The 23728-nt window shown below is 37.3% G+C and overlaps 3 protein-coding genes across 6 annotated transcripts; 1 reads left to right on the plus strand and 2 right to left on the minus strand.

The window, feature by feature from the left end:
- The first annotated feature begins 252 nt into the window (after window positions 1-252).
- On the plus strand, window positions 253-2895 carry LOC110855500 (putative glucosylceramidase 4). Its single transcript, XM_022103907.1, has 6 exons — window positions 253-308; window positions 492-548; window positions 683-763; window positions 1382-1464; window positions 2172-2343; window positions 2418-2895. The coding sequence occupies exons 1-6, from the start codon at window positions 253-255 to the stop codon at window positions 2893-2895; spliced, it is 927 nt and encodes a 308-aa protein (XP_021959599.1).
- A 5394-nt stretch (window positions 2896-8289) lies between these two features.
- On the minus strand, window positions 8290-9359 carry LOC110855332. The gene is made up of 2 exons (XM_022103761.2): window positions 9191-9359; window positions 8290-8855 (listed from the first exon to the last, which is right to left on the minus strand). Exons 1-2 carry the CDS (start codon window positions 9244-9246, stop codon window positions 8465-8467), a joined length of 447 nt encoding a protein of 148 aa, XP_021959453.1. The 5' UTR covers window positions 9247-9359; the 3' UTR covers window positions 8290-8464.
- A 5733-nt stretch (window positions 9360-15092) lies between these two features.
- LOC110855310 lies at window positions 15093-18333 on the minus strand. 4 transcript variants are annotated; one of them, XR_004835918.1, is made up of 5 exons: window positions 17705-18117; window positions 16183-16478; window positions 15815-15969; window positions 15379-15494; window positions 15093-15300 (listed from the first exon to the last, which is right to left on the minus strand). XR_004835918.1 is itself a non-coding variant. In XM_022103737.2 (4 exons), exons 2-3 carry the CDS (start codon window positions 16424-16426, stop codon window positions 15818-15820), a joined length of 396 nt encoding a protein of 131 aa, XP_021959429.1. In that variant the 5' UTR covers window positions 16427-16478; window positions 17705-18122; the 3' UTR covers window positions 15093-15494; window positions 15815-15817. The 4 variants fall into 4 exon arrangements, 3 of the variants coding, with proteins under 3 accessions (XP_021959429.1, XP_035711901.1, XP_035711903.1); XM_022103737.2 differs by having other exon boundaries at window positions 15093-15494; window positions 17705-18122; XM_035856008.1 differs by lacking the exon at window positions 15093-15300 and having other exon boundaries at window positions 15486-15626; window positions 17705-18331.
- Window positions 18334-23728: the final 5395 nt, after the last annotated feature.

Raw genomic sequence — 23728 nt, forward strand, 5'->3', positions numbered from 1 at the left:
CAGTGTTGTCATTATGCAGTGTTAAGAGTTAAAGTGAGTATAAATAAAATTATTATTATTATTATTATTATTATTATAGTGAATTGGCCCTAAATGCCTGCTAGTGTGGCTGCCTTTTGTTAAACTCTGTGGTTAATTAGCCATCAATCAACTTTAGATTGGTCGTGATTTATCTCACTATTAACAATGGATAGCCAGAAACAAACTAATCCGAGATTAGTGTGGCAACGCTTAGCATAATTTAAACTGGATATGACGACGAACAGGAATTCCCCATGCGTTGTGCACTTGGTGAGAACATCGCATAGGTATCTCATTATTGACAACGTCGCTTTTCTATAAACTAACACAACCTTGAGTATGCTATATTATGTGAAGTCTGAGTCTTGAGTTTAACGTTCAAAATAAAACTTATCCCAAAAAATAATACTATTCCAAATGTACTAAAAATATTTAATCAAATTTGCTGCGTTGCTGGTCATTGTTTCCAGAACCGTAGATGGCCAGGGAGGCGGTAACAGACCGCCTGTCGGCGGTCCCGATGGCGGGTAAGTAAAATTATTCCAAGGCATATTACTTTCATGGTCGTGGCATAATTTGAATTCATTAATACCCGTTTTGAGACCACACATATGGTTAGTAACAGACTGATTATTGGTAACTTCTGATTTTCCTTTTACAGCTCAAGTAGTGTGTATAACAGCTCTGAGGACGAAAAGGGATCGACGGGTGGGCGTAACGGGAGTGGGGAGCGGGGGAATGGGTGGGTGTGGTTCGTCCATTTTTTGCACTTAATTTTTTTTAATTAAAAACGAATCAGAACAAATAATAAAAAACAAAGTCGAGGAAGAGAATACAAAAATTACGCTTTACAAAAAAAATATTAGAAAATTTTAAAAAAGTATTTTTTTAGTCAAAGCCTGATTTTGTAAAAAAGAGAACGGGAAAAGTTTTGGATGGTGGTAGTGGTATACTTATATGTAAGGTACTATCTCTCCTCTGTGTTGAATGGTGCATTTCCACATGTGTTAAGAATGTGAGTGTGGTCGTATATTAGAACATGTTGAGTAGATATACGACGGTGATATCCATGATGATTAAGCACTCTGAGTTGGTGGATTAGATTTGTGCTTGCAGAATTGTTTTATCAAGCCAACAACTATAATCCACCTTCTCGTCGTACCTTTTTGTGTAGTTTTTTTTCTTGATTTTTGGGTCGTACGAGAAGGGATAAGCCCCGAACACAAAAAAAATAATAAATAAGACATATTTACAAATTTACATTACACTATAAAAAAGTGCGGTTAAGGAGTATAATATTTACATTAATTTAGATTAGGACATTTTACATTAACTCGTATTCTCTCTATTTCACATTAAGGAGATATGAAAAAAAGCTAATGCCCACAAACATCGTATCCGTTGTTGCTTTCAACGTCGTATATAACGTCGTCTTGTTGAATGGTGAGATTTCCGACAGGGAGACCTTGTAGAAGTGGACATTTAGGAAAATGTCTTTGATGTTCAGTGTGTGGATGATCATGCTTTCCCCATTCTCCAACAATTACACGACAGAAAGCACATTGAACCTGATGAACAAGCAATTCATAGCTTTTAGTTCCTGACGATAAAAAAAATGTGTTGGCATACTAAATGAATAGTAAAATTAATTACCTTGTCTTCTGTTTGCAAATGAAAGAAGCCTGCCTTTGCACAAGCTTCTGGGTGAACGGAGTCACATGGCCACTTGTTTTTTAAGAAGAACGTGGACAACCGTGTTCGCTCAATTTTAAGGTTATCAAAGTCGAGTGATAACAATAATGCAGGACGACAATTTCTTGAGGATATTGATGACATGCAGCTATCACCATCACCGTTAAATGTTTGCTGAGACGTGGCTGCATTTCTCGGCTGAGTGGAATATCTGAGAAGAATAGTTCTGTAAAGGTTAGATGAGATGAGAATGGTTGCCAAGAGCTTGTAATTACCTTAATATAACTCTTGATATCCAAGTTGACCGTTGCAAAGCCAGTTCAAGAAACTGGTTAGCGAATTTTTTTCCATAAGAGGAGGTGCACCAATAGTGCACCTCCTCTTTAATTTGACTCTTTAATTACTCTTACTGTTACTCTTACTGTTACTCTTTAATTTTACATAATAACTTTGCTCAGATTCCACAATTGAAATTGGCCAGGGAGTTAGCGGCCCAGCCTGTCAAATTTTACGGTCCGCTTGGGCTCCACCGGCCTGGATGAAGACAAACGGCATGGTAAATGGTAATGGAACTCTGAGAGACGGACCGGGATCCACTATTTGGGAGTCGTATTCAAGATATTTGATCAAGTATGTTTTAAACTTTAACGTTTAGTTTTCTAGAAAAAAACATTTTAAAAATTAATACATTTTCGTCGCCCTAGATTCCTAGACGCGTACAAGGATGCGGGTGTCGACGTGTGGGGAATGACGGTCCAAAACGAGCCCATGACCGGATTCGTGTTTGCTCACCGTTGGAACACGTGCGGTTTCACGGCAGCCAAGGAACGGGACTTTATCACGCAACATCTAGGTCCCAATCTCCGAGCCGCCGGGTACAACACGTCCACCAATTTCTCCCTCATGATCCTAGACGACGATCGTGAATATATTCAAAACTGGACCGATACCATTTTAGGGGACCCGACCGCCTCACAGTTCGTCGCTGGATCTGCGATCCATTTTTACTTTGATGAAGCCGCTCATCCAGATCCTGTCTCAGTTTTGGACAAGATTGATGCAAGATTCAACAAATTCATTTTGCTTACTAAAGCCTCAAGGAAATTCGGGGATGACCCGGTCGGCTTGGGGAGTTGGAATTTGGCAGAATCGTACCTAATTGCGATTATAATTCGTAATTAATTCATGTCAACAGGCACGCCATCATTACTCTCCATGTCTGGACCCTTTTCATAATTTATATCTTTTCATATTGATATGACCTATTGACCACTTTCAACTATTTGTACCATTAAATCTCGGTGTCCAAAAGGTGGTTAAAACCACCTTTTGGACGCCGACCTATGCAGTGTGGTTTTAACCACACGAAACACTTAGCACTGTGATGTCTTTATGCAACGTGGCTGATTTCAGTAGGTGTAATAAATATTATATTGCAGATAACGGGACATTACGAAAAGATCTCCGGCCCAGATAAGAATTGATGTTGAACGTTTTATAGTAGGATTGCCACACAGTATAGGTGACGTGGGATACAATGTAATAAAGTGGGTACGATCACATTTTACACTTCTCATTTGTTTTGATGCTAAACTTTGGGACGGCTGAAATTCATTTTGAAATTTACCTTTATTCCAATTCATATATTGAAACATATTTTCAAATGTTTCAAACTCGTTTTACCCGAATGCTGATGCTATTTTATTTATACAACATAACCATTTGCTAAGAGATGTTGCTTATGTGACTAGCTGAACCGCATCCCATTTTCTTCCCTGAAAGTAACCCCCAACCGCACCCCATGGTTAGAATTTTTTGTGTATTTTGTACCCTATCGAGTGGGGTGTCGTTACCAAGCTATTGAGCTAGACAAACCAACCCACTGATATCAATGACCTCCAATCCCACCCCCCGGAAACCATGTAATTGCGAGGATAATTGGTGGTGTATCAAATAATGGAAATCTTCTAAACTTCAGAATTTTGGTAATTATGTATCGCAAACAGGGGCGTAGCCAAGGGGGGGGCTAGGGGGGCTTGAGCCCCCCCCCCAGAGCCAGGAAAACTAATTAAAAAACAAATTAACAAATTAAAAATAAAATAAAATAAAATAAAATACGAAAATAAAAATACAATTTAAAACTGAAAATTAGGTAACAAATTAAAGGTATAAACGTGAAGTTATATGTCTTAATAATAAGCGAGTTTTCTAGGTTAAGGTCATATTTTCCATTTTTTAGTCATCAAATTTTTATTTAACAATTGCCATGCAGTTTTTCTGCCACATGCGAATTTCGATGTGGTCGGGCTTGCGCAAAGTTTCCTTTCAAAACAATCAATATCTGGACATTATGATGGTGCTGACCAGCTTATGAATACATAGGCTGGTCATCAGTCAGCGGTCAGTCAGCAGTCAGCGGTCTGGTTTCTTAATGTTCGTTCCTTCACATTAAGAAACCCAGATAAAACATTTCAGGTTATGTTTAAATTTATCTCTAGCTAAAAAAAACTGTCCGGATGAGTAAATACAGAGGCTTACGAGCGAAACACTATCATTTCTTGATTTCTTTTCGTCTGGTACTAATTGGGAGAAAATTTCGGGTAACTTAAGACTCCATTTCATCGTCATAGAGTTCTCAGTGTCACTCAACCATTGTTCAATGTCTTTAAATGCAAACTCTAAAACGTCATCAACTTCATGAGTTTTGAGAGTAATGCAATTAATTTTTTGAGGAAATTCATTGTGCAAAAATTGCAAGTGAATTTGCTAATTTTTTCAAATTCACTTGCTTGTAGTACCAAAAATTAACTTTACATTAAAGTATCAAAAGTTGCATTTTTCTCTCAAAACTCAAGACGTCGATGAAGTTTTAGAATTTGCATTTAAAGACAAAGAACAAGGGTTGGGTGAGACTGAAAACTCTATGACGATGAAATAGCGTCTTAACCTAGGATACTAGGAAACTTGAACATACGGTGCAAAAATCACAATTTCGCGAAATATTTGGCGAGAGCTGTACTAAAATATGTGCCTTTTCCTACGCTTTTTTAAAAATAGCACTGCCGTTGGAATGATGAAATATTTAGAACTTATTTACCTTTCCGTAACTTCATTCTTATGAATATGTAAAATGGTGACGAAACAATTTGCCAGTATAATTTCAGAAATTGTGAAAATCCTAAAAGTTTTCTAAATTTTCGTGTTTTCATTTGCAACAAAATTTAACTTTTTTTATTAAGTGCAAAAAAACATTTTTAAATATTTGTCTGTATGGCAGCGAAATTGGAGTGAATTTTAAAAATCGGACCTCACACTTTCATGAAAATAAGATTAAATGCTATGATTATTTTTTCAAGTTTCAGAAAAGGTTGCACATTTTCAGTTTTTCATATAGTTAGCAGAGTAACTTTTCCATTTGCCCAATTGGAGATTTTAAGCTTTTAGGAGACTGGAAAAATTGTCAACTGGTTGGTGTGATGTGTGGAAAAATTATTTTGAACCACGTTAAAAACCGAAATTTCCAAACGCTTCAGAAACTTCAGAAGTTCGAAAGCTCGCATTGCAGCATACATTTGTCGAAATTGCGAATATTTCGAATATTGCGAATATTTCGAACTGATGACACTTCGAAAATGGGCAAAATTTTCTCGAAGTTTCAAATGAGAAAAATTTGAAAATTTCCACTAATTACCGAAGTTTTGCATCTAAAATTTGTTAAATCAGAAATTTCAAAAATTTCAAAAGGCAAAACTTTGGTAACTAAATTACATTTACAAATCGTCCCATTTCAAAATTCCTGATATATGGTACATTGGCTCAGAAGTAGAACTGCGCCAAAATGACATGTAGAGTTCGACCTGGCTAGCAGATATTTATGAAACCTTTGGCGAAATGTGGGTGTACATCATGCCCCTCCGTTTTTGTTCCGGAGGATTTGCTCTAGTCCGTTGTTGGCAATCAATCTGAATTCCCGATACAACCCTTCCATTTGCAAATTTCCAGTCGCTTGCCAAATGTCCTTGCTGATTTCTTGCCATTAACGTTCGAATCTTTTCAGCTTTTTTGCCTAGGAGCGAGTGTTAGAGTACCTAGATCCGCAGGGTCAGCTGATTGGAAAAATGCTTTTCCCGGTGTCCTTTAGGGGTTAGGGGTCATTGATGTAGGTCTCATCATTACTGCAGGTTATTTCTTATGACATTTATCGATACAGTTTTTTGCAACATTTTCGAACTGTGATTTTTTTAGCTTTAACGTAGTTTAGGGGACTTTGTTTAATTTTTTCTGTAAACCCCAATTTACGAACTTTAATGTTGCGGAGCAAACTTTTTGAAATTTTCAGTTTCCTTGTAGTACCACGAATTGACGTGGAAGAGTTGCTGGGGAAGCGAGTTTTTATGGAATTCACTTTTTGGTGGGTTGCTATGACGAGGGGCGGCCTAATTATGTTGTTTAATTTCACTTTGTGGCATCCTTATACTTCGAAATATAAACGTGGATTGTCGTTTTGGAATATTCATCCGTTTTGAAATACTGTCATACCTTTTTCGAGTCGCGTCGAGCGACGGTTTTGGAGTTTTGAAAAACTCGATTCGCGAGGTTTTCACTTTCCCCTAGAATTCTCTTGAGTTTCGCCATTTTAATTAAAAATGCTTTACACCAGCTGGTAGCCCTTGAAATTGCGTTTCAAAAAATAATAAAACTAAACAACAGCTACTAACTGCGCAGTGGATATTAAAATGGCGCAGTTCCACTTCTGAGCGAATGTACCATATGTGAAACATTTTTGGCAAGATAATTTTGCGAACTAATCCTAAGTACTAACCCCGGAAATCCGCAAGTTCGCATATAAATTTTCCAACCAATTTTTTGGCGAACGTGCGAACTTTATTTTTTACAAACGTTTCTAACGACGCGAACTTGAAATGAATACTCTCAATATTGAGAAATAAGTAAAATATAACAGCATGGTCATTGTAATTTACTATAAATTTGAAATTTTAGGCCAGTCTTTTGCAATAAGAAAGAAATTTTGTTTAAGACCTTCTTTGCACATTATAAGAGAAGTCCCACTTTTGAATTATTTTTGAATTTAAGAAACAAACTAAGCAAAATTCACGTAATTATGCAGATTTCATAAAACTGGCAAACGTTTGCATCATTTTTTGTAGATCAACACGAAATTACTGACAGGTAATAATGTATCAATATTTCATCACCAGACCGTTATTTATACTAAACCAGCATTAGAATTACACGTTTATTTGCAGTTCTCGAAAAATATTTCGAAATTTTTTCGAAACAGATTTTCGGAAAATCACGTCCGCGAGAATGAGATGACGTTATTTTACAACGCTTGTGTAATGACAAAGTTTAAGTTACACTATCATCTGTCAATTAAGATTGTATGGAAGGAACTCGAGATGTGACAGTGCGTATGGTTCTCTGAAGACAAGACTACCAATTAATTGCATGACAACTTGGTGGTTTTTAAAACATACATACATAGTGCTAAACTAGATGCGCTTATATATTTATTCGGTGGTAAAATGTTACTTAAAATGGTATGATCCATTTGGAAATTGAATGCATGTAGAAATGTTAAAGCTAAAAAAGCCTATACTTGAGTAATCTATAATTTTCTGGCTGAGCCCCCCCATGACCCAATCCTGGCTACGCCGCTGGCTGTTACCATGAGAACGAAAATTGTCCTCCTCCGCTTTAAATGGTTAACAACTAATGGAGGCCAGTTTTCTTTACGTACCGACTTTTCCGTTGGTAAGACCTGCTCGCCAATTTTTTCCCATTTGCCATCCACAAACTTATGCTGCCATAATTTAGCAGGTACGAAAAATTCTGCATTTATCTGTTTTTCAGTCAACACCCGCCTATTTTTAGCGGCTTTGGAATGCATAATTAATGTTGATACCAATTATTTAAAAAAAGAAAAGATATGTCTACTTTTACTTAATTAGTTTATTATATTGTAATCTTAAACACATGAGTTGCTCTCGCACTGTTGGTTTTTTTCCAATGTACCGATGCAGTTCTCGTTCGCTCCACCCTCCTCATCATACCACCACCATCTCAACGTTCCACGCTATGAGGTCCCATGCAAATTTTCATGCAAGCATCTTCCCTATGAAAAATGTATTACAATGGCAGTACTCACGTCAGGTTCTTATGTCGCAAAGCAACTTTGTCATTTGCGAAATATGTTTGCCAAATAAATACATGGCTTGGAGTTGAGTAAATTAGCGGAAATAAATCACATGGTTTTTTAGCCAAAAGTTTTGCAAAATCTCGCAAATTTGGTAAACTTGGCATATTACGTTTCTATACCCAATTTACCAGATTTGACATATTTGCCAACAGCACGGCCAATATATAATTAGGCAATAGACAACCAGTCAATTAAAAAAAAATTGCACAAAAAACATATTGACTGTTACAAAACTAAGGCAATTCATAATAATTGATAAATGCATTATACTTAAAATGCGATGCGTAATTTCCTAATTTGGATGCCACTACCATAATTGTATCATAAATCAACCTGACCACCATTTCTCTCGCCAATATATTTGGTTACCTGTTTTTATTCAATCCTTTGTAGTTCACACGAAATTTATTATCTAGCTAACCACATAATTTAATTTTATACATTTTCCCGCAGTTGCTAAAAATTATGTTAAACAGGACAATTTAATACCACAAATCAAAACAAGTAACTTATTGGACATATTGCAATAACTTAATGAAGAGTAAAGACGGCCTGATTTCCGCAGACCCGCGTGTCCGAAATGATTCTGGGACCACAGCTCCTGTACATTTGGACATTGCTTCCCACCCGCTCTAGCACTTGTTGGTAGAATGTTCTCTTCATGTTCGAATTATTGCTTATTGCCGAACAGCCGGTCGGGTTACAAGAAAATTTGCAGAAAAAGTTATGCTTCGTCTGCAAATTCATGGCCATCACGTTGAACTCGACGCTACGCCCGAACCCGCCTCCACCACCGGCCACCACTTCCGTCCCCGTCAACTTCCACTGTCCATAGTTTCCTTCGACCTGTACCCCACTCGGGAATGGAGTGGGGTAGATCTGGGTGGGATGAACGGTCCCGGCCTCCTTCTTTTTTGAACAACTAGAATTGCCAGGTAAAAAAAGAAATGAACATTGTCAGTATGTATGATATGAAAATTGTCAGTTATATATTTATTTGGAATAAATTATTAGGGGTTTACAAACGTCGACTTAAAAGTGTTTGTCACTTATAAGTAATTTTTTTAAATGCCAATTAAAAGGGAGGTTTTAGATTTTTTAAGTGGTGGAAAAATAAGTTTCCAGGACCGACTTATTTTTCCATCACTTATAAGTCAAAAATCTCAAAAACTAACTTTTAATTTGCATTTTTTTAAATGACTTAAAACCTAAATCGACGTTTGTAAACCCCTTTTTTTCATGGAGAGACTTTATTACCAGTTAACAATTCCAGAAGTGTAAATAACAATTAGAAAAACTGCGACGGACTTCATTTTTGAACAGACTTTATGTCTTTGCAAGTGTAGTAATAATAATTTTAAATTTGTGTTGGTTATGGATTCTTTTAAGTCGGCGATGAGAGTGATATCCTTGGACTGGGCAGTCAACTCTTTAAATACGGAGTGGTTTGAGGCAGTAAATATTCTCGGAATGATAGCCTATTTTCTTGACCTTTGGGATCTGAGTAAATTATGGACAACAACATAGCAAATCACAACATGAATGAATGGTATGGATTTTACTATTCCAAGAAGCCTCATCCTCCAAGAGCTCTTATTCATTCCGAGATGATTAAATGTAAGTACTGCGCGATAAATTTGGGAATGAATTAGTCAATATAGAGGTGGATCTTGTTCCTGGAATCATTCCAGAATAAACTAAGCAATGAACCTGAGATTTGAGTTTGTATAAATTTAGATTTATTGATACATATTTGTCACCCATGCACAAACAAGTATTAATCTTCAGAACTTCCAAGAACAGCAGTACACAAGGTTAAGTTAGGTTACGTAATTTTTAGTCACGAGAATTATGGTAGTTATTGCAATAATTATGGAATAAAGCGTACATTGCAGACTTGAGATAGAATTTACTGATTTATTCTCTATCAAATTATCCGATTATATACCTTCAAAATTAAGAATATTTTGCACCTAATCTTCCAATTAATTAGTATCAATTTTTCCAACTATTTGGCACTAAATTTTCAAAGCAATCACCTTGACCACCACTTTTAACAATTTCAAAATTCTAAACTAACTGGAAGAAATCCTTCCAGACCAAGAGAGAATGATGATGCAATTTATACGAGAGGGAGGTTCACAACAATCACACATCGGCGTGACGCCCGTCCATATGGACGATGGACGCATAATTGTCCATATGGGCGATGGACGATGGACGCAAGAAAAAGTTGATGGACGATGGACGATGAACATGGACGATGGACACAATAAAGTTGTGAATTCATTCTGTGCAAATGTTTTACTATAGTTAACGCTTGAACATGCCATCAGATTTAAGTAAAGGTGAAATGGTAAGTATTAGTAAGTGATATGAGGTAATACAATGTTAAAATTTAGAATAATATGTGATATCCTGCATAAGAAAATACGAATTTCAGATTCAAAAAAATTTAACTTTTTTTTACTGAAAAATAATTTCTGCAGGATTAGTCACAGTAATTTTTTGCATAAAATATTTGTGCATGAAAATTTCTGCACAAAATTGAGCCAATTTGCGGCACAGAAGTTTATACAGGAAAAAGGCAAATATTTCAGCACGGGTTGTAAGTCAAGGATTTGTAAACCTCTATTGAGATTTCCAAAAAATACAACAGAAAAACCCCAAAATTGAGATTTTGTGAGTTTTGATGTCCAGGAAATGTTTGCAGTACAAATGTGTGCATCTCGTCCCCAAGGGAAAGCAAAATAGTACACAAATGTGTGTAATTCGCCACTTGATTATTTGTGACATTTATTGATTTTTACTTGTATAAAAAGTATAATTCATAATCTTAATCTCCCTAGCCTCCTGAGCATTCTGGTATGTAAAACTTGATTTTTTTCCAGTAATTTAGAAATTTACATAAAAATTCATTTAAACAGACACAATATGAAAATATGGTAAGCTTTGAATTCAAAACAAATTTATATATTAAATAGTTCAGAATGGTGATTTATGCAGGCTATTTTGCAAAAATCGATGTAATATATCGATTTTTAATATGTTATAGTAAATAATGAGGGTATTCAACTTCGTAAAAAAATAAAGTTCGCAAAATTCGCAAGATTTTTCCTTGGTAAATAATTTTGCTAACTTGCGCATCACCAGGGCTAGTTTTTCCTGAGCAAAAAAAGTTTGCAAAAGTAAATGAACAATTTTGCGAACAATTTTGCCAAGTCAGTTCACATGACTACATCGCAAACTTGGCAAAATCCTGAAAATTATGTTGCGATGCGAACTTGCAAATAACTAATGAATACCCTCAATGATTAATAACTCTTAAGTTCCTCAGTGGCACTTCATCAATCTCTCCCTAATGGCATCAATATGTGCACTCGCGAAAGAATTAGGTATCTATGCGTGGTGAAGGATGTACGCATAATTGCCCATGCATGCGGACGATGGACGCTTTACTGTCCATATGGACGATGGACACAATAAAGAAGTGGATGAACGCAGTACGCTGGACGATGGATACAAGAAAAATTTGATTGACGCAGGACGATGGACGTTGTTTTGCCTAATCTTAAGTGTGCCCAGTGGTTCGTCCTCTAGCGTGTCACAGACGGACAAAAAGACGGTTCCATAAGCCCTGGCTCGGGCTAAAAAGTTGAACTGCTGATAATGAAATTTCAATGGTATAAAAATTTTGGAAAAGTAATGCTGATGAGTGTTGAAAAACAACAATTGAATGTTTGAAAAGTAATAAAATAATCATATTATCATGTTAACAATCCCATGACATTATATAGGGCTAGGCCAACTTCTCGACTAAATCCACAGCGGGCGGCAGCATTCAAAAAGTCCTCCATCCTCACTTCACCCTCCCCTCCAAGGTGGGCCAGCTTGGTGACAATGTCGTTCAAAATTAGGACAGCCGTGGCGCCAGTGATGGTCTCACCAACAGTCACCAAACCAAACTTTGCCGCAATTTTCATAGCTTCTCGGATCGAGTTGAGTTGAAAGGGCATTCTGATACGGAAAAGCGTTTAATAAATTAGACAATTAATTTGCTACATATGTTTAATTTGGATATATTTATTGGGCGTACTCACGTCACCGTAGTATCGCAACATAACTTGCGAAGTTTGCGAAATTTCGCAAAATTTCCCATACAAACTACGTTTCTGAAGCTTTGGCAATCTGCGACGCTCGAAGGCTTGTTTTTATTAATAATCAAATAATAATTTTGATAATAATTAATTAATAATTAATTAATAATTAATTATTTTGTGATAATTTTGCAAAACACTGTTTCAAAATTAAAGACAAACGCCATGGAAACGATAACATTTTGATGACAGAAATAAAGTCTGACCGATTTTTTTTTGCGAAATGGACTCACGTCAAACGTCGCAAATTCGCAAAATTGTGTTGCGATGCGTGAGTACGCACAACATTAATTTTAATTATAATTTGTGTATATTTAGTCAAGTTGTATGATATGAAAATAAATATAGGTATGCACTCAACATACCTTATCCAGTCTCTCGCCTGTTCCCAAGTTTCCAAAAAAAGTATGAATCGTCAACTCACTGTCTATTAACAAGTTGTCAAAATTAAACAAAAATACTTGGAAATTCGCAAGACAAGTGTCTTCCTCAAGTGGGAGATGATGACTAACATTTAGTCCCAATTCCAGCTTAGATACACCAGAATGCATCCCGGATACCGGTAGATGCACTGAACCCGGATTTTATTCAGATATTTGACAAAAAAACTGTCACGCACGAATCAAATACAATAGCCGGCCCACTCTATTTTACTCACTTTGAAATCCAAATTTTACCTTAACGTTTTCGACTATGAATGTCCGATTGTTCTCAATATGTCGGCCATCGCTTTTAGCTACTAGACGAAGTCTTCTTTTCCATGCCTTGAACACTTTGGTACATAATTCAGGGGTCACTTTCTTCCACTCCTTATTCAGCACTTTCCAAACCCCTTTCCAAGTGCGTGCGCGTCGTCTCGAAAGCCTTTGTTTTAGGTAGCCAAATCCAAAAAAATCCAGTGGACTTATATCGGAGGACTTGACTGGGATTTCTGAACCTGGAATAATTGTTATTCCCTTTGACCGTTTGATATCTGCCGCATAAATGGCTGTCTTGTGTGACGTATGCGAAGAAGCTTTGTCATGATGAATGACGACCTTATGGAGCTCGTGACCATAAATACGGGGGAGATGGATGTTCACCAATGGTCTTAAAACTTTGTCAATATACCAGTCTGCATTAACCTTAACTTTTTTGGGCACTTGAAATAATGGTATGACCTCACGCCCTGTCATTGCGGCGACCACCATGTGTTTCTTCAAAAAGTTGTCCTTCTGCACCACCCAATTTTCGGGAATTTTTTCTCCTCGTTTGACGTAACAAACTTTTCTCTTCCCGTTGCAATTTTGCACATAAAACATTGCTTCATCCAATGTCACCACATATTCTGCCTTATCGCCGGCCAAATATTTCTAATAATTTTTTTTGAATTGGTCTTTCGATTTTGCATCTGTTTTGGATTAAGGGAACGAACGGTGGTTTTGAAAGCGATGCGTTTGCCTAAACGCTTAATTATTCGTTGCACACTGGTCCTGGGGATACCGACGATGTTTGCAATTTGTTTCTGAAATGGTGGATTTTCTTTCCTGGTCAGCAGGTCAATCTTCTTCACCGCCTTCCGATTGGCGTCATTTAGGCGTTGCCGTTTTGTGGGGGATTTTTGCCCAGCCGACTTTGCACGACGTCTTTTTCCAACACAATTCACAATGTTATTAATTGTTTTTTGACTTATGACTATATTTTGGGTCAAAAGTAATTTCCTGACCTCCCTGGTCGAGTAATTAAGGTCAGAAAGTGCTAAAACGCGACCTTCCCATTCTGGTTGAAGTTTCTGCGGCATTATCAAACCGACACTACTGTAAAGTTGACAAATTATAACTACACGTGTTGGTAAGCAGATAAAAAATATTGCACTCAAAAATATTGCTCGGGTCACGAGAACGAGCGCGCCAAAGTTGAGTAAAATACAGTGGGCCAGCTATAGTATTGAGTGACAATGGGTCTTCTGGATTTAGTACACGCTAGATTATTTAGTTCTACATACCAGTATCATGGTCCAGAATAGAGGTAACAGTTACATTAAAAGATTTATACATACCTCACCGCAATCATGGGACATTTGCCACCCGTAATTAGGAGCAATCTTCTCCTACAATATTTAGACTACATACATTTTTTGCTTGACAAAAACTCTACCTCAAAATTCTGTAAGGCTGCTCTCCCCCAGTGAGAATTTATCAGATGGCCTCTGGCTATGTTCGTGTCTAGATTTCATTCATTATTTCAGCCTCATGTAGCAATTGCGATCGTACAATGCAAAAAATCTGCTCGTGTAAATTTAATAGTGTTATTTTTGGTGTTAATTGGTCACCGTATAGTGTCAATTTTTTCCCCAATGGTGTCATAATTTACATCACACGGTGTAAAATTTAACACCACCGCGCGGGGTGGACACATATGTGACTCCACCGCCTTGGTATCAATAATTTTTGACAGCACAAGGTGACAGATTAACACCACACGGTTACGAATTAACAACACATGGGGATTAATTTACACCACATGGTGACAAATTAACACCACACGGTGACAAATTAACAACACATGGGGACAAATTAACAACACTTGGGGACAAATTAACACAACACGGTGATGAATTGACAACACAAGGGGAAAAATTTACACCAAATGGTGATAAAATGACACCACACGCGGGGTGGGTATGTGACTACACCGGATTTTTTGTCGTGTTATAAATATATGTGGAAGGATATGTATTTAGAAGTTTAGTTGAAAAAGAGAGGTCCATCCTCGCCTGGCTTAAGGAGTTGTGATACGGGCTGATAATCTTTTCTGCCCGAGAAAGAAAATGTGGTGAGATTTATATCATTATTTTGGAATTTTTATTGCATTTTTTCTGACTAAAATAAATTTTGAGAATAAATATTTAAATATGATCAACCATTAAAAAAGTAAAATAGTAAAAAAAAACTTTGAAATACAAATTAGTCAACAATAAATCCAATTGTTTTAGGTCAGAGAAATAAGGACGTGCCTGCTGATTATCCATGGTGGGGGGGGGGATGGGGATCAGTATCGTCATAATGTTACGTCTTGTTAGTAAAATGTCCCATAGTTGTCATCTTTAATTTATTTCCAAGTCGTAGATAATCTTGTCTTGAGGAGTCGTCACGTACATATAATGCGTCGTCCGTCATGGTTTTGAGACATGGTGTCATCATCGTTAGTCTAAATGTCCCCTAAGTCAGTCTGGTGGTTGAAGGAGGTCCATGTTTTTGTAAAAGTCATAAAATTTTAACCGTCATTTCGTAAAAGTTGTCCCAGTACCGCATATGTCATGTAGGTTGGTTCCCCCCACCACGTGACAAAATTTCCAACCGGCTTGAACTTGAAGAAGTGGAGAAAAAAAGAAATACAAGGTGTGGGTTTGGATTTAGTCCAATCTGTAAAATAAAGGATATAAAATAAAGACGTTAAATTCCTTCTCGTCTCAATCCTCAGTCAAAATATGAATGTGGAAATGTCTACGGAAGAAAACTGGTTCTTCTAATCCAACCCGTCAACATCACTTTGACCTTAATCCAATCCAAAAAGCGGCTTTAGAAACTATGCCCATTTAATTTAATCAATTATAACTGTCTCCACTTTACTAATAAATATTAAAGCAAAACTTTACCAAAGGGTGAGCATGACACAGGTGTAAACATGACGGATAATTTCACAAATTTACTAATTAGCATAAATCTTTCTTCTAAATACTTACCAATTATTGGTTTTTGTTGTAAAGGTCGTACGCCTTCTCTACAGCGTTGAGCACCTTTTCCGACACGCTGGCCATGTTAAGGGATCTGTAAGATGGGTAACTACTTCCCCATCCGTCCCCACCACCACCACCCTTGCTTAAAGCTGGATAACAGACTGTGAAAAGTAATTAGAAATATAAATCAGATACTAGCTACAACTTGGGGTGTACCGCTCCCGGGAGGTTTGGAAATTTTAAACTTCCAAATTTTCCCGAGACTTAATCCACTATTCAGGGAATTTCAATCAAAATACCGTCCCAAAATTCCGGCAATTTATTCCAAAGGAGTGGAAACCGTACCACAAATTACCATAATAAATTTTAATTACCCGCGGCAAAGGCGAGGAGGAGAATGATGGCTCCGATCCCCAGGAAAAGTCCGGTGCTCAGATCGAACGAGAGGCCGGCGTAGGTGCCACCTTCGCCTGGGTGGGCGCTGTAGTGGTATTGTTGCGACCATCCATCGCCGCCGCCCCCACCCCCACGGGTAACTTCATCTTGAGCAAGAGGCTTCACCTCTTCCGCCCTCACCACGGCGAGAAAGAGGAATGCGAGAGCGATACGACGCAGCATTTTGATTTAGTGGGAGGAGTGTGTCACCCGACCGAGTGACCTTGACCTGCAACTAGATAGGAACAGACAACGATTAACCACTTGCTTACCTTAAATTGGGCCACTAATGGACTTGGTGATGGTAACTGGGACCAGTTTTAAGTCTCGAGTTTGTACAGAAAACTCAAAAAAATTCAAAACCCATAATCTTGGTATTGGAAAAATCTCATATTTTGGTAGAAAAATTCCAAATTTTGTTATGGGAGAAACTTTAAAGTAATTTTATTTTTCAAAACATAATTGCTAACCACATTTTTGCAACTAGGTACATGACTCTCACGTAGCCGGTCGCTGGACTTTGTTTTGGTAACTTCGTGAATTATGTGACGCAGTTGGTAGGCAAGGGGTTAAGAGATGTATTTGGTTAATATTTAGAAAAATATCTAATAATAATAACTAGAGTGGAAAAGGTATTTGGTGGAAAATCCCATGGAAAATCCGGCGTTCCGCCCACACCCTCACCCAATTTCACCCACCACCCCCACCTAAATCCACCCCCACCCCCACCCAAATCCGCCCCCACCCCCACCCAAATCAGCCCCCACCCTCAGTGGGGGTGAAATTGGGTGAGGGTGGGGGTGGAATTATAAACGCCGTGGAAAATCAACAAACTTTTTTGTGAAGATAAGTGCTCAATAATTTTTGTAGCAACCACAATATCACGTAGTTTCACAAAAAAAAATCATGCAAAATTTTCAATTTCGACTGAATTTTCGTAAAAACATATTTAATATAATTTCTCATTCTAAGTACGGCAAGTACTCACCGCACACCTTTTTCTTCATATCTTGAGCTCGAAAAATATTGAGTTCCAAATGTAATAGAAATTGTATTCAATATTTTTTGGGGAAAATTCAACCTAAATTTAAAATCTAGTATGATTTTGATCTGTCATTAGGCAGATTGTGCAGCTTCATTATTAGAAATGCTCCGTATCTCTTGAGAGTGGTCAACAATTTCAAAATGCATTTGGAAAATGTGAAAACTACCCCGCACCACCACCAATTTGTTCCCGAAAATTTGACCACTATCAAGAGAGACGGAGCGTTACGGAAATTCTAAAAACGTAACCTGCCTAATAATTTAGTAAACCTAAACAACCAAAGTGATAACACACAAAAAAATTAATATGTCACATAAAATATGTATTCATCCGTCGCGAGGAAAAAAAAGAGTTGGGCACCTAACTCGACCCAAAATTGACCCCACCCCCCAAAATTTTACTGATCCGTCACTTACCAGAAATAAATTGAAGAGGGGTTTCCCTTAAGATGTAGCCGTGACAGGAGGCTGACGCTTTCTGAGGTCGGTCTCGCTAAAAAGCACCTATTCATGGGTGACCCAGAGGTAGAAAAAAAAACAAGTAAATTTATTTCTTGTTTGTGTTGCAAAATGTTCACAAGTAAGCCATCGGACATATTTAGTGGGCGAGTTTCTTCTCCCTAAAAAGTGGCGTCGATCCAGTCATCTCTTTAATGAATAAATATCTAAGTCCGAGACAGGTTGTTAGTGGGGCAGGATTGTACTGTAGATATCCTTGAACTCGACCAAGGCACAGTTGTGTTTACGCTATAAGCAGGATTTCTACTTTTTAACGGAATTTTAAAAAGTGATACATACATAAAGTTGAGGAGGATCTAGCAACATAGTTAAATCTTGTCTCATTTTAATCTCTCCCCAGCAAAACGTGCATTTTCTCCTCCTCCTGCTTTAATTAAGAAAGGTTGGCCAATTACTAGAATTAATATTGTGTAATATTTAGAATCACCTTTAAAAAATGTGTGGTTTTAATGTGTATATTTTTTGCATGTGCAGGCGAAGAAAAAAGTTAATAAGTTCGCTTAACCTCTTGCTTGCCTTAAATTGTGCCACTAATGTCGTTACCAGAAAAAAGTCTTGAGTTTGCACAGAAAACTCACTTTTTAACATTGTCTTGGTATTGGAAAAATCTCACATTTTGGTAGAAAAATTCAAAATTTTGCCATATAAAATTCCAAATTGTAATATTGGTTGGCATGAGAGAAACTTGAGAAGAATTTTATTTTTCGAAATATAGTTGCTAATGACATTTTTGCAACTAGATGCCTGTCACTTAACCGGTGGCTGGATCTTGTTTTGATAACTATGTGAATGTAATATAGTTAGCAGGCAAGGCGTTAATCTAACCTAACTTAACCGAACCTTGCTTAATCTTTATCTGAAATAAATAAAGTGTCGAGGAAGCAGAGAGATCTGATTTAAATAGTTTGCAAAAGTAAATTAATTTACAAATTTTAATAAATATGTAACAATTATTATTTTATCCCATTTTGTACCATGCATACATTATTTAAGTGCTTTACGCACATTGAGATTTAATTTTATGCAGTCTAAATTCCTCATAGGGATGAGACAAATGGTGGCTCGAAAATCACTCTGGTGCAATATTATTATTATTTATTAGTTGGTTGGTTTTTGGTCACCATGGTGGCGCTTTATATAACCCCCACAGTCGGGCCGAAAAGGAGTAGCTGAACATCCCTCAAAAATTCTATGAATAATTAATTGAAGTTATTGATTCTGCTAATTGTGGATTTTGTGTGCATTTTGACTGAATTTTGCTAGCATTGATTAAATGCAGGCAAAAACTAGTTTTTATCCAACGCATACGTATACATGGCTTGGGTGGGGAAGCGAGCGAGACCACCACCACCATGCACAATATGCACGACTTTGTTCAACGTTTACATGCAATGGCGATATTGCCCAAAATGAGAAGCAATATTCTCTTCTCAACAAACCGTCTCTAAAGAAAGTTTTATTGCATGGAGGAAATTGCACGCAATTGAAGAGATAAATCAATTCATCTCGTCCATATGAAAATGGAACACGAGATTAACGTAGTAAACCAAGAAATTGGTGACGTATCGAATACCATGCATTTTTTTAATAAGGAAATTTTATCACCAAATTTTCACCCCTCTGTCACTATCTCCATCAATATGCGAATCGAGATGTGAGTAGAAATGGCATATTTTTCCAACACACGTAATACACGAAACTTTTGCCATACGTTTATATCTGTGTCTGTGTCATTCAGACCATGACGATAAAGTGAGGTAGACGGAATACTCACCTCTAAAATAGTACCTATTTAAGTCTGCTGTTCAACACAAAAAACAGTGTATCCTTAATGAACTTGTTCTTCAGTAGCAAGTTTCATTTCCCCAATTAAAATATTTTACCTTTTTAATTGTATCGAATTTTGGGTAGGATACACTCTAAAAAATTTTGAAGAACAATAGTTTATGGCCAATATGGCTTTGTGATGCCAAGAATTAATCTAAAGTTACGTTTATAACGCTCCGTTAACAATTTACGCAAGTGGGTAACACTTTCTTCCCAAATTATTTAGGATAAAATGGAATATCTAAGAAATCCGGGGGGTAATAGATTGTTTTCATCTGGTGATTTTTTGGGGACAAAATTTAACACTAGTAATTAATTAATTTATCACTAGTAAGCCACATAAATACAGGGGGTGACTATCCGGTGATAAAATTTTTACCAATTAAAATTTGCAGTATTTCTTACAGTGCAAACCTTTAAGTTTTATATCCACCTCAGTTCGCATCAGTTCACCCATTTTATTGCAATGTTTGCACATCTGAGAAAGTTATTTATTTTTAAATAAATCAGCATTTACCTGCATAAAACAAATGATGAGGTACACCCTTCCTCCTCCCAAGATTAAATAAAGTGCCTTAAATTTTACCTAAGTTATTAACCATCCTAATCCACTCTCTCTTTTTTACTCAATCTAAATTTAAAATCTTTGTATAATCCTCTCCTCCACTTAGTTTATCACTCGACTAAACCTCCTCGCTTGGTAGTGAGGTTCACTATTGTCTCCCAATTTTAAAAAATGGACTTATTGCGGGAATTAGCTTGCCTGAGTTTACTCAAAGGATTCGACATTTACCAGTCAATCGCCCGACTCGTAATCAGGGTCAATTTCCCCTTCGTGAAATGGCTCGTGGATCGGGAGCTTGGACGACTGGGACACAACACGGAGGGCAAAGGCCCCCTCGGGATAAGGGTCCATGACGAGAAAGAATTTTACCAGAGAGTCGCTGTTGCCCGACACGCGGGCCTCTTTGAGTGCCACATGGATAAAATCTGTACGATTAATGATGTCAAAGCTATGGCGATTGAGGGACCTAGGAGTACAAAAACGTTAAGATTTATCCACCCCTTGGCAGCTATTCTGGACCGATTTAATCTTCAAAGTAGAGCAAAAGCTTGGCAAGTTGGGAGGGAGCATTATGGGTATGATCTGGATGAGTGAGGAATGAGTACCTACAAAAAATCCGGTATAGTCACACATCCACCCCGTGTGTGGTGTTAATTTATCACCGCGTGATGTTAATTTGTCACCGTGTGGTGTTAATTTGTCACCGTGTGTTGTTAATTTGTCACCGTCTGGTGTCAAAAATTGTTGACACCAAGGCGGTGGAGTCACATTTCCACCCGGCGCAGTGGTGTCAAATTTCACACCGTGTGGTGTAAATTATGACACCATTGAGGACAAAATTTAAACTACAAGGTGACAAATTAACACCATTAAATTTACACCAGCGGATTTTTTTGCATTGTAGAGTTGAGTCGGGCCATCTATTTTAAATATCCGATGCATCCTAACGCGATATTACACTGGATCGGATTTATCAAAAAATCCGATATCCGACTCAACTCTAACAAATCTGGGGATAGATTTATCAGTCATCAAATTTTTTTAGCGTGTGTACAATTTTCGTCGTTCTGAGGAATTGTAGAGAATTTTTTTTTAATTGAGGGCAAAATTCAGTTCTAACGTTTATGCGGAAACGTTTCATCTAAAAAAAATTATGCTGAAATTATATGCATAAATGTTTCTGCTAAGGAGGGCAACTTGTCAACCCTGCCACCTCAGATCCCGATGTCCTTTGGATATGTTGTAGTACTAGGTGAATCTAGAAAACAACTTGAACCGTTTGATTCCATGGCCCCATTTGCGCCCGCCACACCCCTTCGAAGGGGCTCCCCATAAGGCCGCAATGCTAAACTTGTCTACTCAAAACCTTCACCAAAAATCCAATTTTGCTCGGATTTCAATAATTTTTACATATTATTGATCCTAGAGAGTTGCTCTATCATATCCAATAACAAGCTCAACTTTTTGAAATGTTAAATTTTTTCAGGACTTAGAAAATTTTTTAAAAAAGTGAAAATTTCAAAAAAGTTGAAAAGTTGAAAAGGTGCTATTGGGTCTGATAGAGTAACTGTCTTGGATCAATAATATGTAAAAATTATTGAAATCCGAGCAAAATTGGATTTTTGGTTAATATTTGAAGGTCGCAGAATAGGGTGATTCGGCCACTTTGAGGGGGTGTGGCGGGCGCAAATAGGGCCATGGAATCAAACGGTTAAAGTTGTTTTCTAGATTCACCTAGTACTACAACATATCCAAAGGACATCAGGATCTGAGGTGGGAGGGTTGACAAGTTGCCCTCCTTAGCGAATACATGTGTTTAATAGTGCAAAAATCGTGCTATGAAATTTTACCGTAATAATTTGAGACAAACAAATTACAAAATTACGTACCGATACCTACCCCTACACTGAAAAAAATCCGGTATAGTCACATATCCATCCCGCGTGTTTTGTTAATTTGTCACAGTGTGGTGTTAATTCGTCACCATGTGGTGTAAAAAATTATTGACACCAAGGCGGTCGAGTCCCATATCAACCCCGCGTGGTGGTGTTAAATTTTATACCGTGCGGTGTAAATTATAACACCATTGGGGACAAACTTTACCCTAGATACAAGGTGACAAATTAGCACCAAAAGTAACACCATTAAATTTACAGCAGCGAATTTTTTGCAGTGTACATACTTGGTAATAATATTGTTACCTCACTATTACGAGCGTAAGCATACGTTTTGTTTTCCCCAGGGAACGATCTCTTTGAAAACATCCTTTGCAAAAACATGCTCTACACTTGTGCCCACTGGCGAAATTCTACCAAATAATAATAATATTCATGGGTCTCTAAATCATCAGGGGGTGGTCCCAGACCTCACAAATTATATATTTTCTAAATCCTCCCGCCGAAACCTTTCCAACCATTCCGCAATTATGGGGCTATGTGAGACTTGACCTGGTGACCTTTGACGGGTTAAAACAAGGTCATGCAGGTCGAATCTCGGTTTGTGGGTAACTTGAACATTGTTCAGCACCATCAGGACTACAACATATCCAAAAATCAGCGAAATCGAACCAACGATCATTTTGCCATGCTTTGTTTGCGATGCACTTTCAGAATTTTTTAATTTTCGAATTTCAAAATTCGAATTTCGGAAAACACCAAAATCGGGTCGAGGTATTGGAATATAGATTACAACAAAAAAAGAACTTGTAATTCCATCCACCCGTTCCACAGATATCCATGTACCAATGTATCCCATGTTATAAGTCCATAGCGCCCCCCAGGGTAAATTCCCCGCCAAAAAATTTGGTCTAGTCATCTCACACGGACTATAATACCATTTCGAAGTACTTGATTCCAAATTCTAAAATTAGTGGTGGATCTCGCTGTTGAAACGGATAATTCTTACTCATATGTTTCAGGATGCTGAAGGTTTCGTCATTTACTAAAATAAAACTTACAAAAATCTACATACCTAATGGATATTTTAAAATTTTAATACTACTGTTAATAAATTGGCTCTACATGTCTATCTATGCATCACTCACCCAAATTTAAAATGATGATTATTAATATTAAACAGAGATTGACAAATTAGTGATGGAGAATTACAATTGAAATTTCAAATTGGAAATCAATAATTTAAATTAATCGCATAGACAGCCTAATATGCGGCACAAGTGACCCTGCGGAGAAATGGTGGTCTTCTTCATGTGTAACTAGGTTGATTTACGAACACAATTATTAAGTAGCGCGAGCTACTTAATGCGATCGGTTAGTTAGTCTGTCCGTCTGTCTGTCTGTCTGTGAACACTAAAACTAGAGAACGGTTTGTCGCAGCGACTTGAAATTTTCAACACATGTTCTTCACGGCTATGGGGTGACACACTATTAAGGGAGTGTGGCCACTTTTTCGACATCATGTCGAAAAACGTCGCCAAGCCATAATTTCGGCATTTTTTGGGCGATTTGCATGAAATTTGGGCAAAACATGTTTTGTGGTGTTGTCGATATGTCGCAATATGGCGATTAGGT

Source organism: Folsomia candida, unplaced genomic scaffold (assembly GCF_002217175.1).
Source record: "Folsomia candida strain VU population unplaced genomic scaffold, ASM221717v1 Fcan01_Sc012, whole genome shotgun sequence".
Lineage (NCBI taxonomy): Eukaryota > Metazoa > Arthropoda > Collembola > Entomobryomorpha > Isotomidae > Folsomia > Folsomia candida.

Bases quoted from the DNA above. Each gene is read 5' to 3' on its own strand.
- LOC110855310 (XM_022103737.2), bottom strand. From the start codon at position 16,426: ATGCTGCGTCGTATCGCTCTCGCATTCCTCTTTCTCGCCGTGGTGAGG. The intron at 15,970-16,182 runs GTAATTAAAATT...TACTTTTCACAG, and splicing joins CCTCCTCGCCTTTGCCGCGG to TCTGTTATCCAGCTTTAAGC.
- LOC110855332 (XM_022103761.2), bottom strand. From the start codon at position 9,246: ATGAAGTCCGTCGCAGTTTTTCTAATTGTTATTTACACTTCTGGAATT. The intron at 8,856-9,190 runs GTAATAAAGTCT...TGGCAATTCTAG, and splicing joins ACTTCTGGAATTGTTAACTG to TTGTTCAAAAAAGAAGGAGG.
- LOC110855500 (XM_022103907.1), top strand. From the start codon at position 253: ATGACGACGAACAGGAATTCCCCATGCGTTGTGCACTTGGTGAGAACA. The intron at 549-682 runs GTAAGTAAAATT...TTCCTTTTACAG, and splicing joins GTCGGCGGTCCCGATGGCGG to CTCAAGTAGTGTGTATAACA. The intron at 2,344-2,417 runs GTATGTTTTAAA...TCGTCGCCCTAG, and splicing joins TATTCAAGATATTTGATCAA to ATTCCTAGACGCGTACAAGG.